Below are 17993 nucleotides of genomic sequence, written 5' to 3' on the forward strand. Positions count from 1 at the left end.
AACCCTCCTAGGGCACAGGGTGATACCAGATCCCTTTGGCGGATGGAACTTCCCCGAAACACAGGACTCCGGGGCAGAGGGTCACGTCCAGCCAGCTAGATACTCGGGCCAGCTGGTCCTCCTCCTCCTGCTTCCCCAATGTCGCTTTCTCCTGCAGTGCAGCAGCTATCTGTGCTATCCGCTTTGGTCTAGGGACACAGACACTTTCCTTCGTCTCTTTTCCTTTTCCTCATCCACCAAGCTAGATACCACAGAAGGTAGCTACAGAGTCAGAGAATAAATACCGAGGACCGAGAGAGGAGTGACTGGCTCCCCTGGTATATGGCTGGACACGGCTGCTGCTCGCAGATCCTGTTGCCCCTGTGTCTCCATCCTCCCCTGGGGACATGTCATCCCCTCGTCACCTTCCTGCGCTGTCCTATGTCCGGCAGCATCTTTCTTTCATTCCTTCTTCCCAACTTCCTTCCTCTCTGTAAAAAGAAAATGTTTTCCCGGTGCCTTTTGTTCTGTAGCACTACCATTTCTGGAGCTCACCATGGCCATTCCCCTTCTCGCCCCCCAAGCAGACCTTCCCTCTTAGCAAAGAATGAGAGTTGAGCAAAACCCAAACACGGAAAACCAGTCACTGGGGTGACCCTGTTGGATGATATGGGTGACATTTTGCTCTTGCGGCTCCCATCTCTGCTGTTCCAAGGAGCTCCTTTTCCTTAACTATTCTCTGGGTCTACTATAGGGCTTGGGTGTCTGTTTTGCTTTGCTTTGCTCAGAATTGGACTTTCACTCAGTGCTCCTCTATTTACATCGGTGTATTCACTGTGTATATTGTTCTGATTCAGCTCGGTTCTGTCTTTTTGTAAATTGATGGATAATTTGGGTCTTTACATAACCAGTTTGGGATATAGCCTTTCCCCTAGCCAGTGAGTCATTCCTTGTAACAAAAAATAAAAAGCAAAAGGGGTGTGTGTGTGTGTGTGTGTGTGTGTGTGTGTGTGTGTTTCTGTGTTGGGGCGGGGGACAATTCAGCAAAACTAGGCAACACATCAAATGAACCTGACAGAACACACCCTGTTGGGACCCAAGGCCCTCGCCTCTGCCAAGAAGGCAAGAAGGTAGATCTCCTCATCTCTTCTTAGCCAGGTTGGGATCATGAGCAAATAAATGGAAGCTGACTGAGGGCAGGCGCCGAGCCATGTATGGAAGGGGAGCTGGCCGAGGGCAGCCACTGAACCATGTTTGACTTGGTTTCCCCAGCGTCCAGCACAACGTGGGCGCTTAAGTGCTCGCCGCTTGCTTGCTCCCTGCTAACTCTGCCTCGTTCTCCTTGCGTTGGCGTTCTTCTCCCCCCTGCGCGTGTCGCTCTCCCGAGCCTGTTTCTAGTCGCCTCGCCCCGCTTCCCCGTCTCCATCATATTCACCGGCCCCGGGCGGCCAGTAACATCCCTCCCCCTCGGGGTCCCCATTCCCCCGGGCGGCCAGTAACATCCCTCCCCCTCGGGGTCCCCATTCCCCCGGCCGCTGGGCAGCCACTGGGTTCCCGGCTGTGGGCGCCAGAGAAGCGCCGCTCGCAATCTGGGCGCGTCGGGAGCTTTTCTTTGTGTCCCTGCTGTCCTCGGGGTAGGGAAGCCCGGCTCGCTCTAGCAGTGCTCCGGGAGGAAATGGCTGTCTCTGCTGCGTGCTCTCTGCTCCCTTCCCTGGAACTGGCATTATGGAGTCTTCTCCTTCTCCCCCGACTCGGGGACCGTTTCTCCTTCCATTCCAAGTGCGGCGCCTCGGCTTCTCAGCCTGGCAAATGTTCACTGAAGGACCCCTCCCCTTCGTGGCCCCCCGCCGCCCCCCCCCCCCGCTGCTCCCCACTACAGCTTCCCCCCCCTGGTTTGCTGATAATTCTACGGTTCTAGGAAATGAAGAAGTCAGTGTGCGTTTAGCATTTAAAGTACCTCGGGGGGCGAAGGGGGGAGAGAGGGAAAAAAAAAAAAAAAGCCGGTGTGTAAATGAGTCCCGGCTTTGAGCCGCGTCTACACAATCAAGCCGGCTCGGTTTTGTTGTTTACATCACAAGACCCTAAGATCAGAGAGGTGGAGACGGCAGGGACCTCGGAGGTCAATTCACTGCAATGCAGAGAAAAAGAGTCCTGGTTTGGTGTTGGCCATCAGAAGCCATGTAGTCTAACCGATGGCGCCTTCTGAAACTGGGGCGCCCACTACGGAACATAATACCCCAGCTGGGAGCTGACCGGGACGGAACACCACAGCACCTCGCCTCCTTATTCCCGGAAGCTGTGTGTGTGTAAAGCTCCAGATCTCAGTTTCCCCCTTTTTTTTTTTTTGGAGGGGGGGGTCGGGAGGCTGCCCTATCACCCCACTGATTTTTGTCGAGTTTTCGGTCCAGCGAGCCTCTCAGATCTTTTTCTGGTTAGCTGACCAGATCTTCCCCGTCCTGTAGCAGAGAAGTGGATTGATTGAACCCCAGCAGAATACTTCCACTGATCATTTTTGAGTTGCGGCTAAGTCGCTCAATGACGTTCTCCTCCGGTTCCCAGGGAGTCAACCTGTTGCGGCTCCGTGGCGGGGCTCCTAAGCCGGCAGCCTGCCTGCTCTCGATTTCCAAAGCCGGCCTTTGAGTCGGCTCGGAACACGACTGCAGATGGACCGGACTTGCTTCCCGGGTTGCTCGGTCTGTTTCATCATCTTTAGTGGGAGTTCTTTTGTTTTCAGACGATCTTTATTTTCAAATCGACCCCCTCTGCCCCCCCCCTCCCCATAGGACCTTCCCTTGCAACAAAGGTTTAAAATGAGAAAAAAAAAAAAAAGCAGCTCAGCCCAAAACCCCACACATCAGTTGGTTTCATAATATGGTGGCTATTGTATGGACTGTGTATATAAGAGCGCATATCTCTGGACCCCCACCTCAACTCTCGTCCACTTTCTGGTACCTCTCTGCACAAGCAGAGAGCCAGCGTTCTGAAGGGGCAAGGCCAGTAGCTTTGGAGTCAGGAGACTCGGGGTGGACCCGGCTCTCACTCCATAGGTTTCTGACTCTAGGAGAGCCATTTCACTGCTGTGAGCCTCGGTTTGGTCAGCTATAAGAAAGCCTCCAGAAGGAGGAAAGAGTGCTGGAGGGAGAGAGAAAAGATCTCAGTAAAGATCCCTGGTAACCACCTGTGTGACCCTGAGCAAATTTCCCTTCCCTACCGTGTGCCTCGGTTTCCTTCTCTGTCAAATGGGGATGACCGTGCTGATGATCTCTGGGGCCCTTCCCTCTCTCATTTGTGATCCCGTGGGCCCGGCTCAAAGGTTGTTAGGAGGAAAGCACTTTGTAAACTTTTAAAATGCTCCTGAAAAGCCAGCTATTATAAGTAATAGCTTAATTATTGTTATTACAGATGATCATCACGAAGGTTAATAACAGCAATTAGCCCTGGAAATGTGGATCGACAAAAGAATCACTGGGGGACTCTGGGTGGAAGGATATTTTAGAAAATAACCGTCATGAGCTGTCCGAGGCTAGAACCGTAGGAACAGACCAGATGTTCGGCCGGCCAACAGACCAGATGTTTTGCTGCTACTTGATAAAAATGAGTCATGAAGTGGAACCTATTGGCATAGTGGGGCCACTCAGCAGAAACTGCAAAAACATACACAGAAAAAAATAAACAGGTTTGTCGATTAGCAGAGGAGCTCGGGGGACTGTGGAAACCGAAGGACATCAAAGGAAAATCAGCAACTGGGATAGTCATCTTATGGAGCTGAGGCCCTTTTCTGGGCCGGTGGCAATTCCGGGTCCTTGCCATCTCTCCCAAGGTTGTCGGCAGATCAAGTCCACACACACGTCTTAGGCACCTAGGACACAGACTATGTCCCCTGGCTCTGGGCCGAGGATACAGATATGAAAAAATGACAGGCCCTGGTCCCAAGCTAGGGCTCCACACAGTCCACAGAGGAGCAGGGAATTTGCAGTGAAAAGGGACCATTTAGTACAAACCTCTCTCTCTCTGTCTCTCTCTGTCTCTGTCTCTGTCTCTGTCTCTGTCTCTCTCTCTCTCTCTGTCTCTCTCTGTCTCTCTCTGTCTCTCTCTCTCTCTGTGTCTCTTTGTCTCTCTCTCTATCTCTGTCTCTCTCTGTCTCTCTGTCTCTCTCTCTCTCTCTGTCTCTCTGTCTCTCCTTTTTTTTCAACAGATGTAGAAACTGAGGCTGGGGAGGTGAAGTCACACATCAGATTGAAGAAGGAACCTTAGAGGCTCTCTGCTCTGGTCCTCTTATTGGACAGATGAGGAAACTGAGGCACAGAGAATCTAGGTGATTTACCCAAGGTGACACAGATCATCGATGCTAAAAGTGGGCTCGGAATCTAGAACCTGTTTCCCCAGTCCAGATGATTTCAGCAGATCACCCTGACCCCTAGATAGCTAAAATCCAAACACAAGGTCAAGAGCCATGAGCGAAGGAGAGAGCCTTGGAGCTTGCAGCCTTAGAGGAGGAATTCGAGAGGGCGGGGGCGGAAGGGACTATGGTCATTGCTGAGTGATGATAACCCTTAGAGAAATCGGGTACGCCTCCTATAGGAAGCCTTTCCTGATCTCCCGTTCGCAGGGCTCACTCTCTCCCTGTCTCTCCTCTCATTCACACTCTCCCTCTCTCTCCCTCTCTCTCCCTCTCTCTCTCTCTCTCTCTCTCTCTCTCTCTCTCTCTCTCTCTCTCTCTCTCTCTCTCTCTCTGTCTTTCTCTCTCTGTCCCTTTCTCCTTCTCTCTCTCCTGTTTCCCAGCTACTCCGTACTGATCGCACTCGAGCCTCTCCTCAGAGCCAGCTTTCTGGGGAGCCCCGCTTCTGCCCCTGCGGTGGGCTCCCCAACAGCCGGTGCCCCCGGAACGGCCGGAACTTCCAGGCTCGTTGAGGGAAGGGGAGCCGGAGGCGGGAGCGAGCCCTTCCAGCCGGGGACTGAGCAGACGGGATCGGAGCCGCCTCGGAGCCAGAGGTTCCGCTCGAGCTGAGCCGCGAAGGAAGGGAGGCTTTCAACAGGCAGAGGTAAGGACGCAGCCAACTGGGGGGTCGGGGGAGACCGCGGTGAAGCGCGGGAGGCGAATGCGCCGGGGGGCGGCTGCCGCCGCCTCGATGTACGCTTAGTGAATGGGGAAAAAAAGGCTGGCGAACCATCGGGGAGACATCTCCCTAGCGTGCTAGCCCGGCTGAGGGCGGGCGGCGGGCGAGCTCGGGCACCTGGCTCGCCCGAAGCTTCGCCCGCGGCGTCGCTCTGCGAGAGCAGCCGCTAAATTGGAGAGGGACTGCAATCTGCCTGTGCAGACTGCTACCTGCCGCGACTCTCGAGGTGTTCCAGCTGTGTGATCGCGGAGCCAGCCCTTAACCTCTCTGAGCAGCGACAACTTCTAAGGCGGTAAATTGGGGGTGGTGGGCGCTTGGGCTCAGCCTCGGGGGAGGGAATTTCTGCTCGGGTGAAATCCAAGTTCCTTAGTGTATTTGCTGGCTCTCCAGAGGCGCCTCGGTCTAATCTAGGCTCGCATCTAATCCGACCCGCTCATTTTGACAGAGGGGGAAACTGAGGCCCAGGCAAGGGGAAGGAAATGTCTCGCGCCGAGCTCCCCTAGGGAGCGAGTGGTGGAGCCGAGGGTTGAACTAAGGTTCGGTCGGTTGTTGTTTTCGCTGCGCTGCCTTCCTGCCTCTTAAAACCCCCCTCCCAGATTGGAGAGCGATGGTGATGGGGGGGGGGGGCGGGGGGGATTCTGGCTCGGCGGAGGGGCTAGCCATAGCGGAGGCGCGCTAGATGCTTGGGAAATTGTGCGAACGGCGATGATCAATATGTATGAGGCAATCCAGTTGTTTTCATCTTGTTTGTGATAGAGTGATTGGGATGAGAATAGATCATCAGAGGCTAAAGAGAAAGGTCTCGGGGAAGGAGCCTAGGCTCTGGAAGGAGTCAGCCTCGGGTTCAAATTCGCCCCCCGATTACCTGGGTGACCTTGGACAAGCCTTCAGCCTCCTCGGCCCTCGGTTTCCTTCCCTGTAAAGTGTGTGCGTCTTCGCCACATGACTAATGTGGAAATATGTTCGATGTGATTGTGCACGGAGAATCGAGCTCGGCTGGCTTGCACTCTCGGGGAGAGGCGAGAGGAAGCAGGGAGAAGGAGATGGAAAGCAAAATCTTAGAACTGTCCAAAACTAATAAACACAATTCAAAAAATAAAGCGTGTGTATTGGGGGGGGGGGGGGGCGAATGATCTGGGAGGTCCCTCCCGCTCTGAAGCTGGGAGCCTTGTGAACCTAAGACCCGAACTGAAATCGTGCCTCTGACCTTTCCTTGCTGTGTGTGACACCAGGCAAAATTTACCCCTCTGAGCCGAAGCTTCCCTGTGGTATAAAATGGGGTTAATAATGCCCGCGGTACTTTCCTGGCGAGGCTATTGTGAGGCTCGGGTGAGCAAATGACCGTAAAATGCTCTGGCCACGGCTATCCCAGCATCGGCTGGCATTCTGCTCATCAGGGGATTTCAGGCTGGAAGGGACCTCGGGGACCCTCTAAAACGAGCCCCTCCTGGTCTCACGGCTGTAGCACTTGAGACCCTCTGAGAATCAGGCAGGGAAAATGAGGGAAGAGCCTGGCTTGAGGTTCCCCCGAGAGCTAGTGCCCGCTGAGCTCCGGGAGGAGAAGTGATCCAAGTCATTTGCTGAAAATCACACAGGTTGTAGGGGTTTGGGGGAGGGGGAGAGGGACTTGTTCAAGGTCACTCAGATAGTCAGTAGCAGAGGGAGCATTTTAAATGCAGGCAGGGATTTTAATTTACAAGTCAGCTTATCGTGTCTATGGGAATTGGGCGAGAGACAGAGACAGAGACAGAGACAGACAGAGACAGAGACAGAGAGGGGAAGAAAGGAAGAAAGGAAGAAAGAAAGAAAGAAAAAAGAAAGAAAAAAAGAAAGAAAGAAAGAAAGAAAGAAAGAAAGAAAGAAAGAAAGAAAGAAAGAAAGAAAGAAAGAAAGAAAGAAAGAGAGAGAGAGAGAAAGAAAGAGAGGAAGAAAGAGAGAAAGAAAGAGAGGAAGAAAGAAAGAAAGAAAGAAAGAAAGAAAGAAAGAAAGAAAGAAAGAAAGAAAGAAAGAGAAAAGAAGGAAGGCAGTAAAAGAAAGCCAAGAAGGGAAAGAAAGAAAGAAAAAAAGGCAGAAAAAGAAAGGAAAAAGGAAAAGAGAAAAAGAGAGAAGGAAGAAAGAGAGAGAAAGAAAAAGGAAGGAAGAAAAGAAGGAAGGAAAAAGGAAGGCAGAAAAAGAAAGGAAGGAAGAAAAGAAGAAAAAGGAAAAAGGAAGGGAGGGAGAGAAAGAAAGAGAGAAAGAAAAAGGAAGGAAGGAAGGAATTGGAAGGAAGGAAGGAATTGGAAGGAAGGAAGGAAGGAAGGAAGGAAGAAAGAAAGAAAGAAAGAAAGAAAGAAAGAAAGAAAGAAAAAATAAAGAAAGAAAGAAAAAAAAAGAAAGAAAGAAATGAGAAAGAGAAAAAGACAGAGAGAAAGGAAGAGAGGAAGCAAGAAAAAAGCGAGAAAGAGACAGAGTGAGAGAGAAGGAAAATGAGAAAGAAAGAAAAGAGAGAAAGAAAATGAGGAAAGAAGAAGAGAAAAATGAAAAAGAAAAAAGAGGTGGAAAGGCAGGAAAATGGCTCGGAGCCCCGATTTTTAAAAGGACCCAATTTTTCCTTCAAGTAAAACCCAATGAGACCCCCCCCTCGCTCTCTCCTCCTTCTACCCAGGACTCGAATGCGGGTAAGTCTTTTCTCACACTGACAGCAGGGCTTTAGCCGTCAAGCCCCAGACGCTGTCATTGCCGAGGTGGGCTAGAGCCGAGGCTACCTCTCCAGGAAGCTCGCCCGCCCAGAAAGGGCAGCCGCGGGAGGCGCGGCTCCCCGAGCCCGGCTCCGCCATCCCGAAGCCGCCGCCAGAGGCTACCTGCCCCAGCAGGGAAGCGGCGGCCGTCGGCTTGGAGAGCCGCCCCTGCGAGCGAGGGGTGAGCCCCCAGCCGCCCGAGCCGCCCGAGCCGCTCCGCGGCTCCCGGGGGTGAAAGCGGGGCGGCCCCTGGCCGTCGAAGGAAGCCGCGCGACTACCCGGGGAAGATGTGACAGGCTTTTTGTCTTTTTCAGCCTCCAGCCTGCCTGCCGTCCTCGTGGGATAAGGAGCGAGGAGGAGGAAGAGGAGGAGGAGGAGGAGGTAGTCTTTTTTTTCCCGGGCGTGCAGAGACGAGCGAAACCGAGCCGCCAGCGGGGCATCAACAGGTAATGCCATTTCTCTTAAGTCCTCAGGGGAAAGAGTGGCCGCTGTGGCGCAGGCTGAGGGCGCGGGAGGGCTGCTAGCGCCGGCCACGGGAGGGCTGCTAGCGTGGGCACGGGAGGGCTGCTAGCGCCGGCCACGGGAGGGCTGCTAGCCTCGGGCACGGCAAGGCTGCTAGCATCCGTTACGGGAGAGAGCCCGATCTCCAGGTAGAGCTGGCGTTGGGAGCGCACCACGCTCTTCCAAAGGGTCACGGTAACTAGTCGCCTGTGCTGCTGGGAAGTGTTTGCCTCTTTTCCCATCGCCTCTGTCTTTCTCATCAGCTGAAATGTAACTAGCTGTTCTCTCTGCACTCTTATTCCACTCCATTAGGTGAGCGTGGAGCATTTTCTTTTGTACCTGACGGTTTTTTCCCTTTTTCTTCTGCTTACCCTTTTTGCTCCCGCTATACAGGGTCCCTCCCGCCGGCCACGCGGGGCTCGGCCGGGGTCCCGGTGGCGCGGACCTCCCCCCCCTCGCCGGCTAATTGCCCCACAGGGGAAGAACAGCTGCTCCCCAGCTGTCAGTGGCTCCTTCTTCATTTTTACCACTTTCCCCCTACATTTGGCAGTGTGTGTCTTCCCTGCATTCTTCAGTTGGTGCCGTTCTAATGAGAAAGCAAGAAATCGATGTGAGCCAGCGTTCCAGTTAGAGCTGGTCTCCATGGTAAACTGCACTACTGTACCAGAAGAGAAAAAGGCAAGTTAAAGCTGTTAAGCGAGGAGAGCATATGTGGGCTGCTGCTTTTTCCCTCGATAACTGATGCGCTGTGACCGCGGTGTCAATTGAATTCATCTCGGAGACTCGCCGGGGACCCGGGGGGCTTCGCCTCGGCGAAAGACCCCTCTCGGGGAAGGAGGCGATCGGAAGAGGTAAAGGCCGTTTCCCACGGATGAATGACTCTTCCCACACATTTGTTTAGGCCTGCCCAATAAACGTTCCACTCCCCTTCAGACCTCAGCTGAAAAGAGACCTGAAAAAGGCCTCCTCTGGCATCTAAGGTCGTCCGCAGAGCCCTTCGTCAGACCCGGATCTCAGTGGAGCCACGGGAGATAAGACCCGGGAACCATGTCTCTGTCCCAGGAACTCGGTAATTCCACCCGTCTCTCCGGAGACCCCGGCAACGGCGGCGGCCGTGGCGGCGGAGGGAACGGCAGCCTCGGCGGCGGCGGCGGCAACGGCAGCACCGACGGCGGCAACGGCACCACCGGCGGCGAGGGGCACTCCATGATCAGCCTCTTCCACTGCATAGTCCGAATCTCCCTCCTGTCCTCCTTCGTCTGCGTCTCCGTCCTGGGCAACGCCCTGCTGCTGACGGTGTTCCACCGGAAGCCTCAGCTGTTGCAGGTGGCCAACCGCTTCATCCTCAACCTCCTTATCTCGGATATGCTCCAGGCCTCCGTGGTCATGCCCTGGGTGGTGGCGGGCTCCCTGCCTTCCTTCTGGCCCCTGAGTGACAACACGTGCACGATCATGATCACCCTGATGCACCTCTTCGCCTACACCTCTATCAACACCATCATCGTGGTGTCCATCGACCGGTACCTGTCCATCATCTACCCGCTGTCCTACCCCAACAAGATGACCACCATGTGGGGAGGGATGTTCATCCTCAGCACCTGGGTCTTCAGTCTGATCCAGAGCGCTCCCCCTGCCATCGGATGGGGAGAGATCGCCTTCGACAAGGACAGCTCTCTCTGCGTGGTCCTCTGGAACACGAGCCCCTCTTACACCGCCCTCAACATCCTGCTGTCCTTCATCGGCCCGGTGGCCATCCTGGTGGGGTGCTACGGGATGGTGTTCCAGGCGGCCCGGAGGCAGAACGCCCTGGTGCATCCCGTGAGGCCCCGGGGCTTTCAGGAAATGCTGGAGGAGAGCAACATGGGCGGAGAGGAGCCTAGCGAGGAAGAGGAGGAAGACGGCGACGCCATCATCCCGATCCCCCGCACGTTCCAGCCCAGCCCCAAGAGGTGCTCCGCCAAGCCCAAGCCTTACCACTGCAAGGCCGCCCGGGTGATCTTCGTCATCATCGCCTCCTTCATCCTGTGCATCGGACCTTACTGTTTCCTGGCCGCCGTGTCGGCCGCGGTGGGAGCGGCCCCTCCTTGGGTCAACTCCTGTATATTCCTGCTCTTCTTCCTGCAGTGCTGCCTCCATCCTTACACCTATGGTTACATGCACAAAAGCATCAAGAAGGAGCTCACCGTAGCCTTGCTCGGGCTCTTCTGCAAGAGGCCACCCCGGGGACAGGACTCCAGCACCGAAAACAACTTCCCCATGACCATGACCATGACCGACAGCAGGGCCTTCCCTTCCCACTTCTCTCTGACCTCGGCCTGGAAATCCTAGATTTCCGGCCGTCACCGGAACTGGGTCCCGGTCCGGCTGGACACGGGCAGAGACGATTACAGACAATTCGTTCTCTCTGTACAGTAAATTAGTAGAGTAAGAATGGAGGGGGCCGGGGGGGGTGGACGACGCAGACGCTGTGAGAAAAGAACTTTGGGATTCTGAGCGGGACTTTCTCCACCCCCCCATCCCCAACCCCTCCACCCTTCACCCCCACCTCCAAGATATTTAAATACCAAATCATTAGATTTAGATCATCAGAGACTGATTCCATCTCGGAACTGTGCTCGGTATCGTCGCCCACTCCCGGAGTTACGTCGTGTCTGCCCGGGTTCCCTTACGGGAACTTGGGATGGAACACGAGGACTTTGAGTAGCCGGGACCACGATGGGCATTTAATGGCTACGTGCTGCCAGAGAAACCAGAGGTCAGATTCCTCATCAGTCCAGGTGAACTTTTCTTTCCAGGGCTTTTGAAATCGGCCCAAAGGGCCAACCGTGGAAGAAGGCCATTGAGTCACGACTCAGTGTGAGGATGGCATCCCGGGAAGGTTTTAGGAAGTTCTGGCAACATCCGACAGAGTGGACAAAGATCCCAGGACATACCTAAAATGGGAAGCTTGTCCACCGAAAACAGGGAGGGAGGGAAGCACAACCATCAGATCTCATTTCACGTTGTCTTGTTTTTGTGGAATGGGTAAGGCTTTAAGGTCATGCCCTAAAAAATAGGAAATCTGGAGACATCCCCCAGAGGGTTTTCTTGACTAATATCTCCTATTTCCTATTTCAATGAGGTCGGAAAGAAACACTTCAGTGTTTCTCCTTTTCGACTTCATTTAGTGAACTTAGAGATACAAAAAAACTGAATTTTAAAATAAGCCTAAGTTAAACCTTCTCTGCCGGTCCCTTCTGTTTCAGAAAACAGGCACTTCTACTAAGGCGGCCCTTGACGTGAACTGGACAGGGCCAGGGCCCTGCATTGTTGGCACTGCCCACGAGAATGATGAGACTCTCATTTAAAAAAAAAAAAAAAACGTGATTTGGTGACTGTGCCATCACAAATATGAACTGAGAGAGGTAAAAGGGGGGGGCAGGCCTGGGAAAGAAATTCGAAGGGTGCCCAACTGTCACAAAGGGGGACGCCAAGGCTTATTCCATGCATGCCCAGCTGTTTTCTTCCTCCCGCAGAGCTCCTAATAGCCTCCAAGCTCCCAGCAGGTAAGGGAGAGAGAGGAGGGAGCCTGAAATGACATCGGAGGGGAAAGTATGACATTCCCTGGTGAGTAACTAATGTTATAGCACCACATAGATGGTATGCTTAGCAAATTTGCAGCTGGCATCAAACTCTGAGAACCAACATGTTGTACAGCAAAGTCAGGCTACAAAAAGCTCCTGACAGACAAAAAGATGGGTCTCAATCCAATCTGGGGAACTGTAGTAGAGATTCATGGCAAATCTTATGCCTGGATTAAAAAAAAAAACACCTATAAGTCCAAGAGCGGAGGGGTTGGGGTGGCTAACCGACCGTTCCTCGGAAAAAGATGTGGGGATTTTAGTGAACTCCAAGCTCCACTTGAGCCCACACCGGGATGTGGCCATTAAAACTTCTAACCTTAGGGGCAACGGTCAGAACCGGAGGAGTTATCCTACCGTTGTCCTCTGCCCGGGTCAAAGCCACACCTGGAGCACCGTGGGGGGAGAGAGAGACATCGAGAAGCCACGGGGCGGTCCTTCGAGACGATGCCAGATCGAGACCCCCCAGAGGGCCTGGGATCGTATCGGAAAGGCCGTCACCTGGCAGGGGAATTAGTAGCTTGATGCAAAATGGGGAGATTTACTGCCCCCCCCCCCGATGTTCTGCTCCCAGTTCAATCTGGAATTCGAACCTTTCCAATCAAATGTAACCTGGACATTTTATTGGAAAAGAGAAAAAAGCTTTGGAGAAAACTTGACAAAAACCATCTTTATCTTCCCCGGGCTTAATCCAGGAGAGGCTTCTGTTACGCAGAGCAGGGGAGAAAGGCCTCTTTGGCTAAATCCTAGCATCATTGTTTCTATTCCGATTATAGAGGCCGGATCTCCCTGAGGAGATCCCCAATGGTCAGCCCGACGATCTGGGTTCCTGATGACCATGTCAAACCGAATCAAATCGGAGAGGGGAGGCAGATTCCAACAATTTGCCCGAGAGATTTTGGTCAATTTGATGACCACAAAATAGATGCGGCGATATCGCCAACCTCGAGCCCCATCCTTATGAGATTCCCATATCTCGGGAGACCTCCTGCTTTATTGATATTAGCCCTCCACTGGCTATGTTCTCAATCATTTGCATAGCTCTCTATCTCTTCCTCCTCACTGACTCTGACAGGAGCTCCTCCGAGGAAAGAGGCAAACAGCTCGGTAGCTGGGCTGTGAACAGCTGGAGGGCCGCTCCGTCAGTGGTCAGCATCTGGAGGGCAAAAAGGGAAATGGAATTTAGTCGGAGCCGAGGACACGGGACGGATCTGCCCAGGAAAGCCAGGCTAACTCGGGCCCGTGATCATGAGGAGGGGCCCCGGGGAGACACGACTTTACTCTTGGACTTTTTAAACTTAAAAAAAAAAGAAAAACAGTTCCTAAATGTGTGGCCATTTTGATCTTTTATCTGCCTGTCCCCAGTAGGCACCTGAAAGAATAAATGACCCCATGACCCATCTTTTGATCAGAGGAGAAAGAGACTGGATTTGGGCTCAAATCCCAGCTTCTCCTCTTTGGAGCGGGGTGATCTTGGGCAAGTCACTCAAGTTTTCTGAAGCCCCAGTTTCCTCATCTGTAAAATGGGGGGGTTGGACTGGATAACCTGGGAGGTCCCATCCAACCCAAGATAGGGATTCTGTGATTAAAAGCTGTTTATGGTAGTTGAGGCTGTTCTATCTAGATCGAAAGTACTTTGGCTAGAGAATACCCAGTTAGGTAGATCATATTTTAGTCACATTCTTAAGACATTTGTTGAAATTGAACCACTTGTTATTTTAAAAACTTAACCACCAAAACCCATTTCAGAAAAAATTGTTTTGGCCGCCACCCTTCTGCCCTGCCTTCTCTCTCCTGCTCCTCTCTCCCCTGCCTCCCTTTCTCTCTTTCCTCTTTCTCCTTCCTTTCTCTCCCCTTACCTCTTTCTCTTTCCCCATTCTCTCCCGTCTCTTTCTCTCTCCCCTTTTTCATTCTCTCTCACATTTCTCTCTCCTTCCTCTCTCTCTCTCCCCTGATTCTGTCCCTCTCTTTCCTGTGCTTTTCTCTCCCCCTCTTCTCTTCTCCCGGATTTTTTATCTCCTCCTCCTCTCCCTCCCCTGTCTCTTTCTTCCCTTCCTCTTTTTCCATCCACCCCGCTCCCTATCTTCAAGGCTGACCTTCTCTAGCCATTAAGCCACACTGCCCGTCTTGCTTTCCGCCATATCATCCTCAATTCCAACCCCGATTCCCAACCCTCTCATCCTTTTGGGTCCATTTAACAACGCACCCGACATTCTCGTTTGATGGCAAAATCCAGTGATTTATTTTTAACACGCCTTCCCTTCTCTTCTCCCCTCCCCCCAACCTTATTCACTTTTCATTCTTTTCGTAAATAGATTTTTCATTACAGGAAAGATGTACATCACAGATCTTTTGGTTGAAGTAAAGCCCTTTTTCATGTGAGATGCTAAGAAAAAGGACCTTTGATCTGATAAGATTCAGCTTTGCTGCCATTTTTTTATTACAGAACAATTATGTGCTAATCCAATAAAATCTAACAACATTAGGACGTTTTTCTGCACACAATATTCTGTCATTTGAAAATAGGTGAGCACACAAAAAGTTAGTTAGCCTCCCAGGCTTTCACGGGGGCAGCTAGTATAAGGGAAGAGCGCTGAGTCTGGAGCTCTGGGGACCCAGATTGACATGCAGGCTCTGCCGATTTACTAGCTGCGTGACCTTAGGCAAGTCACTGTACTCCGGTGGGCCTCAGTTTCCTCATCTGTAAAATGAGGGGGTTGGACCAGATGGCCTCTAAGATCTCTTCCAACCCTCAACCCATGATGCTATGTCTTTTGATTTTTCGGTCATCAGAGGATTGGTTGAAGGATGTGGACCTTGGAGAAGTGAAGCTTCGGGGTGAAGGGGGGAGTGCTCCCCACGAGACGGCCGTCTTACCAAGGAGGGATTAGCCCAGGGCCGGTAACTAGGAGGAGGCAGATTTCAATTTGCTGTAAGGAAGCCTTTTTCCTAGCACAGCTGCCCCAAAGTAGACCGGGTTACCTCGGGAGGGAGGGAGCTCCCCTTTCTGGGAGGGCCACAAGCGAAAGGCTAGCCACCCCCGGATTGAGGGGGTTCTTATGCCGGAACAAGAGGGAATTGGTGGCCTCGGAGGCCCTTTCCGGCCCCAAGATTCTTTGAGGCTCTCTGATGGCTTTCTCTTTTTCAGGCTTTTGTGAGGCTACGTAATGGCTTTCTTTTCTTTTCTTTTTTTTAAGGCTTTTGTGAGTCTATCTAACGCCTTTCTTTTTTGTTTAAGGCTTTTGTGATTCTATATAATAACTTTTTTTAAGGCTTCATGTTTTGGCCTCTTAGGACATTTAAACATCTCATTAGTTCCAAATATAGGAAGTAGAATAGATGTTAAAACGATTTTATTTAAGATTATGTATTTAATAAAGAATAATAGAGCATCTAGTTTGCCTGGCTATCCGGGCCGTGTTGACGCACACGCTGCTTGAAAAAGCTTATAAAAACAATCGTGTCCCCACTTAGAATGACGAGGGGCCCTCTGTTGGGGCTCTTAAAGCCCCCAGGTTTCCCTTTCTTCCTTTTCCCAGTTATAGCAGTGGCTGATGCTTTTTGCCTCTTCAGTCATCCTCATCGTCGACTTGCCTTCCCAGCCTGCGCCCGCCTGCCTAAGCAAGCTGTCCCTTCCCCTTCCCCGAACCCAGGACCGGCTGAGGATTCACAGACACTGCAGGTTAGCCCCAAGGGTGAGATGCTTCTCTGAGGGGCCCAGGGGCCGAGGAGCTCCCCTCAAACTGACAGTTAGATCTGCGAGTACCTGAAAGCCCATGACCTTTCCAGTAAGTGAGGAGGGAGACAGGAGGAAGGAGGGGGGAAATGTGAAGGTAATTAAGTGACTGGAGTCTCAGCCATAGAGCGGCTGGATAGGTCCAAGGGGGAGCCAGAGGTGGGAAGGGAAAGGACTTCTCGGCACCCGGCGTGTCCAGGTTCCCAGAGAAAGGCAATTTTGCATTCGCGTGTGGCTCTCTATTGAGGTGGCAGGGGGAGGGTGGGCATGGCTCGGAAGGAGTTCGAGAGACTGAATTATGGTTCTTTTTGTCAAATTCTGAGAATAATAATAATAATAATCACTCCCATTTCTATGGAAGCTAGAGGCTTACAAAGCATTTTCTTCATCCAGAAGAGGTGGCCCTACTCTAAGTAACGTCCCCGTTTTTAGAGATTGGGAAAACCGAGACTCAGAGACAAAGGGCAGTGAGATGAGACTGTCTTTGCTCAAGCTGAAGTAACCCTTTAGTCGGATGTGGGTGACACATTTGGGTGGCACCAAAAGCTGTAGCTTGCTCGATTCTCCATGGCCGGTCTGAGAGGTGCTGAGAGATGCAGAGACTCACCTCTCTTTGGGGCCCGTTCCAATCCTGCTCTGGTGGGGCCCGACCGTGCTCTCCATCTTTCCGTCTCCCCAACCCCAAATTAAATCGATGACCTTTTTAGCCAAAGATCGGCTTAGAAGGATAGAAACCAAACTCTGCCCCCTGAATTTCTCCAAAGATGCCATCGAAAAAAATTGTCAAAGCCATCTCCAGACGACCGAGAGATTTATTTAAAATGATTCGGCTCGGCTTTTTTCCCCCATGCTAGATCTGGAATTTAAATTGCTAAGGTCACTTCCGTGACCTTGGGCAGATCCATTTCCCTTCTCTGAGCCTCAGTTTCCTCATCTGTGAGATAAGGAAGTTGGGCAAGACAAAATCCAAAATCTTTCTAGCTCTCCTATAATCCACTAATCCATCTAGATTTGCCAAAAATCTCCTGGAAATCTTCAAATTGCCCCACCACTTGGAGTAGAAACATTATGGTAATTAGTATGACAAAAAACAAAATTCTCAGTGATTCTTAGGATGGAGCCAAGATGGCGCCGATACTGTTACAGTTAAGGCTCAGTAGGCTCCCCCCTTCCCCAAATGCACATTTCAAGATGAAAAATATCAAGAAATATTTCCCCTCATACTTAGGTTGTTTTTTTTTTTTCCTGCTTTGAAATAGCAGCCCTGCTGCCAAGGGGGAATACTCCAACAAAATGTGTTTTCTTCCTTATTTGAGCAAAGGCTTGGAGGAGCCTCTCTGCTGCTTACCACTTGCAGAGATGGAGGAGGGGGGAGCTGATCACTGGCTCGCACAGCCCCCACCACCACTTCGGTGGGTTCCCACTGGGGCCGGGGGTGGGGGAGTGGGCGGGTGGCCGCCCACCTGTTTGGTTCGGTTGGGTCTAGCCAACATCACCGGAGACCTACCTGCCTCCCCCACCCTCTGCCATCTTTTAGAATCGAGTGTCAAGGGGACACTAGACCCCAAGAAAAATGGTTAGCTTTTAAAGTCACTAAAGGTTTGCTCAGTCCATCGATGGATGAACAGCTCTCGTCCCACGAATCGGGGCTTCACTGTTTCTATGTTAGAGAGCATGATACAGGAGAATGGCAAAAACTTGGAGGCAGAAGACCTGGGTTCAAATACTGCCTCCCTATATCACTGACATCACTTGCTAACTATATATCCTTAAAAGTGCGTCAACTGCTTTGCCTTTAAGCAAGTTTTCTCCTGTGTAGACTAGGGGTACCACCTGTAGCATCTCCTTCCCAAGGGTGTTGTGAGGCCTAAAGTAGCTAATGTATATAATGCGCTTTGCAAACCTTAATGCTATATAAATGTGAATTATTATTATTATTATTATTACTATTACTATTACTGTTACTATTACTATGACTATTATTAATTGTTATTATTATAAGTGTTCTTTGACAATGAAGGTGCTAAATATTAGAATTTGTGTTCGTGTAGCTAGTCGCTTTCTTATATGGGCAACGTACACATCTTGTTAAGAGAGCTCCTGGAAGAGAGGAGGGTTCAATCATTTCTCAATTTCTGGAGTAGAACAGCTCAGTTGTTTTTTGAAAAATGTGTACAGAACAGAGCACAAGGGGTTTCGAGTAGAGCTAAGAGGCCAGTGTCATCCGAAGGCCATCTCTAAGATTTATTTTGAAAGCACTGGCCAAATACGGAGACGAAACCCCACTCTGAGACAACCGGTTGTCAACGTGAGCTGAGAGTGT

At 51.6% G+C, this 17993-nt stretch overlaps 1 protein-coding gene across 1 annotated transcript; it reads left to right on the forward strand.

Moving 5' to 3' along the window:
* Window positions 1-9361: 9361 nt before the first annotated feature.
* Window positions 9362-14494, forward strand: GPR101 (G protein-coupled receptor 101). The gene has a single exon (XM_051969152.1). The coding sequence runs from the start codon at window positions 9362-9364 to the stop codon at window positions 10640-10642; it is 1281 nt and encodes a 426-aa protein (XP_051825112.1). The 3' UTR covers window positions 10643-14494.
* The last annotated feature ends 3499 nt before the right edge of the window (window positions 14495-17993 follow it).

This window comes from Antechinus flavipes, chromosome X (assembly GCF_016432865.1).
Source record: "Antechinus flavipes isolate AdamAnt ecotype Samford, QLD, Australia chromosome X, AdamAnt_v2, whole genome shotgun sequence".
Lineage (NCBI taxonomy): Eukaryota > Metazoa > Chordata > Mammalia > Dasyuromorphia > Dasyuridae > Antechinus > Antechinus flavipes.

Excerpts from the sequence above, each read along its gene's own strand:
- GPR101 (XM_051969152.1), top strand. The coding sequence starts at position 9,362 with ATGTCTCTGTCCCAGGAACTCGGTAATTCCACCCGTCTCTCCGGAGAC.